Source organism: Chelon labrosus, assembly GCF_963514085.1.
Source record: "Chelon labrosus genome assembly, chromosome: 19".
Lineage (NCBI taxonomy): Eukaryota > Metazoa > Chordata > Actinopteri > Mugiliformes > Mugilidae > Chelon > Chelon labrosus.
This window is the reverse complement of record NC_140352.1, coordinates 5,275,846-5,286,452: the sequence shown is the minus strand read 5'-3', so window position 1 is coordinate 5,286,452 and position 10,607 is coordinate 5,275,846. Positions and strand designations below refer to the sequence as shown.

The following is a 10,607-nucleotide window of genomic DNA, read 5'->3' as shown; positions in this document are numbered from 1 at the left end:
GCAAATATTACAGTTCATAATCAGTGAGTTGCTCTTGTGATCCAGCTCTTTTCATCAGTTAAAATAACCACCCAACATGTCATACCATCATTTCTGAATTCCTTCAGGTGTCTACTTTCTTATCAAAATCAAACTTTCACTGACATTTTTTGGTAATTTGATTATTTTAAAATGATTTCTAGGTTTCATTTAGTCTAATGAGGTGTTATAAAAGCTCAGTGGATTACTAGGTCAACAGACTTTCACTGTTTTTTCCACTCTCATCTTCAACCTTGCTGCCTGTGTTAGGCCTTAAATTCATCATGAATAGGGTTTAAACTATGGATTAATTAAAGCAGTATATTAAATATATAATAAGTATTATTTAGTGTGGTAGTATAGTACTGAATGCGTTAGAGTTAGACAAGACACACAAAACACATTAGAAGTACTGCATAAAAAACACTAAGGGACAAAGTAGAGTAAAGAGAGAGACAGTTTAACAATTTTCATTTGCACTGTGCAAATGACATCCAGCATCATGAAGACCATGGAGAGGCTGCTGCTAATCACATCAGGCCCCAGGTCCGCCAAGCTCTCGACCCACTGCAGCTTGCGTCCCAGGAGAAGGAAGGGGTGGAGAACGCCATCCTCTAGCTGCTCCATCATCGGACTCTCTCACACTTGGACAGGGGGAATGCTGCAATGAGGATCATGTTTTTTGAGCGCATTCAACACCAACCAGACATTGTTGATGAGGGACAAGCAAACAGAGATGGGCGTGGACTCACACCTCACCTCCTGGATAGTGGATTATCTTGATTTTCTTAGGTTGGGGAACTGCACGTCCGGGACTATCGTCAGCAGCACTGGAGCACCACAAGGGACTGTGCTTTCCCCTGTCCTATTCACCCTGTGCACCTCGGACATTAAATATAACACAGAGTCCTGTCATATGCAGAAGTTCTTCTTATTATCTATCTATCTATCTATCTATCTATCTATCTATCTATCTATCTATCTATCTGTCTGTCTGTCTGTCTGTCTGTCTGTCTGTCTGTCTATCTATCTATCTGTCTATCTATCTGTCTGTCTGTCTATCTGTCTATCTATCTATCTATCTGTCTGTCTGTCTATCTGTCTATCTATCTATCTATCTATCTATCTATCTATCTATCTAACATATTATTGTAATAATATTCATCAGGTAAACGTTTGTTTATTTATTTATTTGTGAACCTCAACGTCAAACCTGGCAGGACGCAGGGGTTGACGCAGGGCTCTGACGCAATGACGCACGGCAGAGATTCTGACGCGCGGGGGACCACGTACTACTTTCGCTTTCTGAACTTTGTTGAGGAACTCGTCGTCGAAACTTTGGAGAACAAAACCCGACTTTTATACCGCAGCACAGCTGACTAAGCACAATATACGAGTGCTTCAATGTAAGTTCACGCTAACGTATCCTCCCGGAAAGACTCAATTAGCGTCAGTTTGTGGCTAATGACTTTTTTTTAGCTATATGCTAATAAGTTACGTAGCTAACAAGTTTACCTTAGCAACCGGTCAAACTGGTTATTGAATCAGCTTTAAGTACACAATTAATCTTACAACAAGTATGATAATTACTTTTTGACTTAGGGCTTTTTATCCGTTATGAGCAGTTTTGTTGTTAGAAGTTAAGGTCTTAAATAAATAAATAAATAAATCAAACTAGCTGTTGAATTGAAGTTAACTGTTTTTAAACACAGGCCAAAGCAAGCAGTATTTTAAGGAAATGGATTAAATATAAAAAACTTGTGTGTGTGTGTGTGTGTGTGTGTGTTAACTTCAGATGTCTGGAGAACCTGCAGAGCAAACAGAACTCGGAGGAGAAGTGGAGCTGACGGGAGACCAGACAGACGCCAAACCAGACCGCAAAGGAAGGTTTCTACTGTTTGGGAGGTGACTGCTTTTACTGTTTATCTGAAAACCCAACATTAATCAGCTTCTAACGTTTTCTTGGTCTTTAAAAAGTTGAATTCAAGTTAAAAAAATATGTGACAGTTTCCGTGTTTTGCTGTAGCTTTCACTTTTGTTATTATTTCCGCTGAAGTGATCTGGTCATCATGACTGTCAGTAAGGGGGCATGCTGCAACACACTGCAACTTGTGAAAACGGATGCAAATAGACTTGACACAAGTAAAGTAAGAAAACACGAGTGACAGAAACGCTGTGCAAATAAAATCACGACACCAGCAAATACAGAAGCGCAATGCAACTACTTGTCACTTGTATTGAGAGAAGTTTTTTTTTAATCTTTCCATTTGGGAATTGCATGATGCCTTACAAGCATTTTGCCTTATTATCTGCTTGCCAATTCATCTGTGAAGGTTCTCAGTCATCCAGGTCATGGTATATCCAACAAAGGTTCAAAAAAGGCAACTGGACTTGTAGAGTTTTTTTGAGAAGACGTTTCACCACTCATCATCCGAGTAGCTTCTTCAGTTCTAGGGGACTGGTAGGGAAGTCTGAGGTTTCAATAGGAACTCCTCCTGAAAAAATGGAAATTAGCTGCACCAGTTTTCTCAAAAAAACTCTACAAGTCCAGTTGCCTTTTTTGAACCTTTGTTGGACTTGCCAATTCAAATAATCATACACTATACACAATTAATTTGAAGGTTGATGTAAATATTCATTCATTCTTTCATTTTCTGTAACTGCTTGTCCTCTGGAGTGTGGCGGGGCGGCTAGAGCCTATCCCAGCTGTCTCTGGGCGAGAGGCGGGGTACACCCTGGACAGGTTGCCAGTCTATTGCAGGGCTAACACAGAAGCACACAACTATTTACACTCACATGCACACCTACGGCCAATTTAGAATCACCAATTAATCCAAACGAGCATGTCTTTGGACGGTGGGAGGAAGCATTTTTGGACGGAAGGGAGAACATAGAAAGGCCCCTGTCGGCCGATGGATTCGCACCCATAACCTTCTTGCTGTGAGGCATCAGTGCTACCCACCTCACCACTGTGTAAACTGAGGCATTAATATTATTTAACATTTTTAATTTTTAAATTATTTGCTGGTGTTGTCAGTATTTGCAGTATTGGTATTTTTTTGAATTGTGGTGTGTCAAGCTCTCTCGGCCACCATAGCTGAGATACATTGGACAGCAAGTGAATATTTTGTCCTCAAAGCGGATGTGTTAAAAGCAGGAAAAACGGGTTAGTGGAAGAATTTAAGCAACTTAGACAGGGGCCAAATTCAGGGTCATGGAAGGCCGAGGCACATTGGCCCCGTTCTGACCTTGCATTAATCCTCACCTAAGCCTCAAAATGTCCGCCTGGACTTTTTTTGTTGTTTCTTAATTTGACTATAAAAAGCTCAGAAAGTGTCCCATGAGTAAGTGCTTTTACCCAGGTTTCCAGAATACCCGAGACTATTTGCATCTTATAACAGTGTAATAACCTTCCGGGAGAGGTGCAAGAGAAATTACAGTAATGGCTGTAAAGCACAACATCTCAGCTTGTTTTTAAGGGTTTACATCTGTCCCGGGGAGTCTGATCACAAGTGACCAGCATTGAGGTCGCATTTTAGGCATCTCCGGTGGGATTTGGATGTGATCTGGGTCGCATTTGTCCTTATTTCTCCAGTTCCTTTGTGAACAAACAATGCGAACAAAACGAGTTTTGCTTCATTCATTCAGAAAAAACAAACGTCTCTTGTTGTCTGATCCTACAGAAGAACATTGAATATATCTCTATATCAACATTACGTAATGAGATCATCTGTGTTATTCACTCTACGGGTTGGTGGTTTGAATGTTGTGGCTCATTGCTACGTGATTTTTAGTTTAAAAGCTAATTGGCTGCTTCTTTCTGTTAAAGTGAAGGTGTCTTTGGTTCCTAATTAAAGCTTTTTTAGAAAAATTAAGTGTGTACCCTTGACTTGACACTGGGACCCAGTTTGGGACAGCCTAATTAGTTTGCTGCATGAAAACAATCCTAAACTCAATTCTGGGTCAGCCCTCAAGTGGATGCTCAAAATTAGCCTCTACTACAGCTGAATCTTAAACCGTGGATACGTAGGTTTTGTGTAAACTCAGCATCGCAGACCGACGCGAGGGGATTGCTCGCACCGGTGTCGGACACAAGGTGGCAGTCTAAACCTTTTGTCAACTTATCTTTCTTTCTCCCTGGCTCAGGTCTGCTCTGTCTGACATTTAGACTTACCCGAAATGTCAAGATAACAAACAGCATCTCTGATTTTAAGTTTTAAATAGGAATTGATAAATAAATTAATAAATAAAAAGGCCAAACATGGCCTGGTATATTTATGATCTTACCTTGTGTGTGCTTAATCTGATCACTGGGATGTGGCTTTCATTTCTACTTGCCCGTGGTTACCTGAGAACAAGTATTCATATAAACATCTTCTTGTCTTTATCAGTGGACCTTTAAGTCCCGATAGAATCTGTAAAGGTATCTTGTGTCATAAAGATAGTTGTCTGTACTTGTTAGATCCCTTTAGAAGTTACTCATTAGTTTGTTTATTATAGTTGTGCCCTTTCTTGTGCGTCTAGCTCCTAAATTTAGATAATTGGGCCTTCGCAGCATCCGTACAGGTGGATTCTGTACCTGTCAGCAGAGGAGCAACTTGTTGCCCTGTCTGACCTCAGCATGGAGCGAGGCACAGTGGCCCGTGTGTGAATAGGCCTTTAGAAAGCACTGGTGCGGTGGCGAGGCTGCTGACTCAGGGGGGCTCGCAGTGCGCCGCCCCTCTCCTCAGCACCCGATGGCCCAGTCAGGTCTCCATCCAGCACAGAGAGCATGTCAGTATCCTAGCACACAACGTTAATTTAAAACCGCCAGGTGTGGAGAAACTCAAAAAAAAAAGAGAGAGAGACGCGTCAAAAACCAACGTATTTCAGATGCAGAGTGGCGTAGCGCTTAATGACGAACCCAGGTAAGAGACGCAGCGGCTTCCTATTCCCCTTGACTATCCTCCTACTGTAGGACCAGCAAAACAGGGTTGCAGCTATTTGCCCACCCTCAATTGTTTAGTAGGGTATGTTGGCATAGAGATGGGGGGGGGGGGGGGGGCTTCAAAAAGTTCTGGATCACATGTTAATTAGAATACGGCTGCCCGGCTTGCGAGTGTTTGTGCGTGATAGTGTTGCATTGCTGTGCATTGTTCTGGCCCTTGAGTAACCTGATGACTAGGCTCTTCTGGAACAAGCCTGGATTTTGTGGACCCCCAGTGGGCCGCTGTTGGCTTAGCTATCTGGATGCATCTCTCAAAGAATGGAAATATGACAGGTCTGTGAGAATTGCCACTCGTGGAAGATTTCCTCTCGCTCAATCTGCATCGACGCCGGTACAATTTTTTTTTTGATATCTGCGCGCGGCAAAACCTTTTCTAGTTTCTTCTTCTTCTTTAACCCGACGGTGGAATACTGCAACCGAATTTGGCCGTGACGTTTAATGCCTTATTTGAAAATGTATGTACGCTTTGGTTTCTAAGTAAGTGGTTCAGATTATTCTCCTGTGTGTGTCTTGAAGTGGAATATCTTGACTTTTATTTGTGTTCAGTGACTTGTTCGACAAGAGACGACATTATTGAAGTTTTAACTTGCCTTACGGGCCTTTTTTTAACTTTGAGGTTTCCGTTGAAGTGAATTTTTGATGTTTTAAAAAACGTTTTGTGTTATATTTCAGCAATACTACAACGTAAGCTGTAACTTACTTACCTCTATCTTCTTTTTTCTCTTTATTAGTAAGAAGAATAAGGATGGCCAGATGCGGGAGCAGGACTACTCTTCTGAAAGCCATTACAGAATTGTTTCACCAACATTCCAGTATAAGATGGGCCACCAGCGAGTGGGAAAGTGCATCATCATCAACAACAAAAACTTTGATGAAAAGACAGGTACGGCTGACAACGCTTCAAGCGCGCCCTACGTCTAATCTAATTCGGCGTCGTTGAGTTCGTGTACTAAGTACTGCGTTGTGACTTGACAGGGATGAATGTACGCAACGGCACGGACCGGGACGCTGGCGAGCTGTACAAATGCTTCAAGAGCCTGGGCTTCGACGTCTGCATCTACAACGATCAGACGTGTGAGAAGATGGAGCATCTTCTCAGAGAAGGTGAGTTGTGCCAACCGACGTTGCTTTTCATAGCTTAATCTTTCACTATGAAATATGTTTTAGGTTTCTAGCCGTCTTAAGTTTTTAAATAAGGACACAACAAAACGTGGTTACATTCTTTGTTAAAAAAGGCGACTTTGGATTTAAAGATATTGTATAAACAGATTTTATAGGATTTTAAATTATACTTCTCTAGTTAACATAAGTGTTACCAGATCTACCATTACTTTTTATATGCGTGTAGGCACACCGATCAGCCACAACATTAAAACCACTGACAGGAGAAGTAAATAACATTGATCACATTGTGACACAGGCACACACAAAAACGCTTTAGAAACAACTTAAAAAAAAACATGAAGAACAGCACAAGGTGTTGACCTGGCCTCCAAATTCACTAGATCCCAAACTGATCAAGTATCTGTGGGATGATCCACAGAGGCCCCTCCCCTTTTAGACACCACAGGACACCCTCAGAAGGCCCATGTCCATTCTCTGATGAGTCACAACTGTTTTGGAGGCACAAGGGAGACCTACACAATATTAGGAAGGTGGTCATAATGTTATGCCTGATCGATGTATATACTAGTCAACTGATGGCCCTTACTTACAATGTCATTTCATAAATCCTACTAAACTTGCTACCTGTTTCATCACAAGGCGTAAAGGATCAAACCATTTCCACGTCCACTGATCAGATTTTTACGAACGCCATATGACAATTTTATGAGCCTGTAACTTTCTTCCATTAGTACTCAATAATACACGGCTAATTTTAAACTCCTGGAAGATTGTCCTAAATGTTAATCAGAACAATAATGCTTTATTCATTTTGTTTTCCCTTTTACACACCTCGAGAGGTTTTTCCGTCTGCTCCTTCCGCTGGCTTTAATGTCAACTCTTCAAACAAACATATTTTATAATATTAGAATATTCTGTGTAATCCTACCAGGAAAAATAGATGCCATGTTTACACAAAAGAAAAACATCTACGTTTAAAGCTTAGCGTCAACCTCAAATTACTGAAGAATCCACAAAACAAGCTGCTTAGATTACTCCTCACTTACTTTAGATTAAAGTTTAATGAGGCCTGAGCCGAGCTAAGAGTCCAGTATTTGTCTGTGTGTGTATGGGTCAGCCTCGGAGGAAGACCATAGTGACAGCTCGTGTTTCGCCTGTATCCTGCTAAGCCACGGCGAGGAGGGCATGATCTACGGCACGGACGGCGCCATGCCCATCAAGACCATGACCTCGCTGTTCAGGGGGGACAAGTGCAAAAGCTTAGTGGGGAAGCCAAAACTCTTCTTCATCCAGGTACGCACTTCAGAAGACTTTTACATCTAGAAAGGCTCTAAAGGATGGTGTGACAGTTGTTGTTGCTGTGAAGTTTATGCTAGTCTTGACTCAAAAATAGTCAACTTAGGGGTAATAGAGTAATAAAGACTTCACACATAGTTTATAGTAGCTCTCAACAGACAGATGATAGTTTATTGTATAAACTCTTCCTCATCCCAGCTTTTAAAAACAGTTAATTTTTAATTGCTTCACCAGGTCATCGTTGAGAAAGCTACTCAGGATCACAATGAAATGTCATTTCATTTACTCCACCAGGCTTGCCGGGGCTCTGAATTTGATGATGGTATACAGACAGATTCGGGTCCAGTAAACGATCCCGTGGAGACTGATGCTAATCCAAGACATAAGATCCCTGTAGAGGCAGATTTCCTCTTTGCGTACTCCACTGTGCCGGGTAAGTTTGAATATAGAGTTAAATCTTTAACAACACGTCAAATGCCAGTGATTGGGGTATATATGAGTATATCATGTGTAAGAGCCAAGTTTCTAAGCCGACTCACGATGGTTTCCCAGGATATTACTCATGGAGGAACCCGGGACGTGGCTCCTGGTTCGTGCAGGCGCTCTGCAACGTCCTCAACGAGTTCGGCAAGCAGCTGGAGATAATGCAGATCCTGACTCGGGTCAACTACATGGTGGCCACCAGCTTCGAGTCCTGGTCCGAAGACCCACGCTTCAGTGAGAAGAAGCAGATTCCCTGCGTGGTCTCTATGCTGACGAAAGAACTGTATTTCAACTGACCGCCCAGCTAACTGATCGTACTGTAAGACACCGCTGACTGACTGGACTGACTAGACCGACCGGACTGACTGTTTGAGCCACTGACTAAGCGGTCAAAGCATTCAGGGATGATTCAAGCCCAGCAGGGCACACTTGCACACTCGGAGCACATTTGACTCGTGCAGTTGGGCCTGAAAAACAAGCACTCAAAAAAAATATATATATCTACAGTGGCACTCCGCGTTCATGTGTTGACGGTGAAACTCCTACCCCTTCTTCTTCTGGGGGGGCTTCCTCTTCTTCAGAATAATGGCGTCACATTTCATCTGATCTTTGTCAAACAGGCGTTGTGAAATATCCATGTTATTCTACCAACCCGGAACATTTTTTTGCTGCCAGTTTTTGTAGGTTTGTGGAACCATAGCTGAATATGTGTCGGTCCATTTTCCAGCATTTGTCTTCAGACATGGACAAGAAAGGAAGGGGCAGAGTAAGTTGTCATTTAATACCTGTAATACCTAGTGGACAGCAAAACCAGGTACAATAGGTGCACACATAAATGCTTTTAAAGTTTTAATGAATTATTTTTGTCTCTATGATTATACTTATTAATTCTAATGTTTTCACAACCTAAATTAAGCCTGGTTTGAGATCTGGACACTTCAGTAGCAGAGCTGATAAGAGCTAAGGCCTTGAAGCCAGCCCAATCTTTTCCCGGCCGCATATGTTTTTGGGGTTTTTGCATTGTTGGGAACTTATTATGCCGGACCAATCAGATCGTTTGACGATGCACAGAAGAGAAGCCGCTATCTGAACGACGTTGAGTTGTTTGTGTAAAACAAAATAGCTCTGATTGGTTGTTGGACTGTTCGCTTGTGTGCAGAGAATGTTTTGTTCTCTGTGTCTTTCACAAAGCTAGATAAGACGAGCATAGATTAAAAAAAAAAAAAAAAAAAACCTCTGCAAGGACTCGTCAAACAGGAAGAAAATAATCTGGAAAATGGATCAGATCACTTTCAGCTATCTGTGTTTTAATGTTTTCACTAAAGAAAAACACTCCTCTGAGCAGAAACAGGTGGCGATGCTCTTGCCAAAGGCGCAGTGTCTCAGCCTTCCTAGCAAGTTGGTGGCAGCATGCTGGCATCCTCAGGTTCTTTAATGTCCCATGAAGTGGGTAAATGTCGTGTTACACTATTTCATACACGTAGTGGCCAGTGAGGTGTGATCTTCTGCTGTGATTAGTTCTATCCGGTGCATAGTACACATAGTACACTTGACTAAAAACAACAATCATTTGCAGTCTTGCCAGTAATGGTGAGACCTTCACTTGCTTGTTGTTCAATCCCAAATAAGTGAGCACTTAACGTATTTGCATATGATCAAAATAATGCACTTATTCACTAGTCACAGTCCAACTAATCAGTTTTTATGAATTTCCCTCTTTTATCTGTGAAACTAGACATTCCTCTTCACTATAGTTTTAAATGCACGAGTTGTACTCCGAGTTAAGAATGTCTAAAACTGTCGTTATAAATTTGGGAAATCTCATTACGTGAGAGGCTGGACTGGAGCCCAGAGCACAAATACCGCACGGTTTTACTGTATATTACTGTTGTGTGCAATGTCTTAACATAGATAACACTGATACCGAGCAACATCTTAGCATTTTTTCTTGAAAATTTGACGTTTGCTGTCGAAAGATTTTCAAAAAACACAATACGTATTGAAATATATATTATTTTTAAGCACTTTTTCCAAGTTAAAAAAGTTTATTTTATCGAGTATAAACGACATTTTCTGATCAACATATACGACGTGTGTGTCTCCAGTACTCTGTGTTATTGTTCCTAGTCTGTCAATCACAGAGGCAGCTATTACTGGCAGCGACAAGTCTGAACTTACACAATCCACATGTCTGCAATACTCCCATTTTTACGTTTTTACATTATGCACATGATGCCATGTGTCAGTAACCGATGGCAAACACCCATCAGTAGCTCTCAGTTACTGTGCGCTTTCCCGGAGTGTAATCAATACTGCATTCCCCAGTTTTTGTCCAGTGCAGCCACAACTCTTGGACCTCCTCGACACATGGATCTCCGATCTGATCGGTGATGTGGTGCCCTGGCCCGTGCTGAAAGGAGTGTTTGCTCCACTTGCTTTGGAATGGAATTTAAGGAGGGAAAGGAATATTTTTTAAGGGGGTAAAATTTTAAATGCTTTCCAGTGTTCAATGCTGTTGTCCTCAGGAATAAATATATTTAAAGAAAAAAAAAAAGATTTGCAAAAAAAAAAAATGAATGAATTTGTATAATTTGGCCCATTTTTAATTATTTATTTTTTAATTTTTAATTTGGGGCGATACTTTGTTTAAATAACTTCAAAACAGAGATTTTTATTGTATTAAACATGATGAATTTAT

The 10,607-nt window shown here is 41.3% G+C and overlaps 1 protein-coding gene across 1 annotated transcript; it reads left to right on the top strand.

Annotated features, from left to right (window-relative positions):
* The first annotated feature begins 1,284 nt into the window (after positions 1-1,284).
* On the top strand, positions 1,285-10,600 carry casp7 (caspase 7, apoptosis-related cysteine peptidase). The gene is made up of 7 exons (XM_084567792.1): positions 1,285-1,424; positions 1,814-1,923; positions 5,737-5,888; positions 5,981-6,109; positions 7,248-7,423; positions 7,721-7,859; positions 7,979-10,600. The coding sequence occupies exons 2-7, from the start codon at positions 1,814-1,816 to the stop codon at positions 8,203-8,205; spliced, it is 933 nt and encodes a 310-aa protein (XP_084423918.1). The 5' UTR covers positions 1,285-1,424; the 3' UTR covers positions 8,206-10,600.
* The last annotated feature ends 7 nt before the right edge of the window (positions 10,601-10,607 follow it).

Bases quoted from the DNA above. Each gene is read 5' to 3' on its own strand.
- casp7 (XM_084567792.1), top strand. From the start codon at position 1,814: ATGTCTGGAGAACCTGCAGAGCAAACAGAACTCGGAGGAGAAGTGGAG. The intron at 1,924-5,736 runs GTGACTGCTTTT...TCTCTTTATTAG, and splicing joins AGGTTTCTACTGTTTGGGAG to TAAGAAGAATAAGGATGGCC. The intron at 7,424-7,720 runs GTACGCACTTCA...TTACTCCACCAG, and splicing joins CAAAACTCTTCTTCATCCAG to GCTTGCCGGGGCTCTGAATT.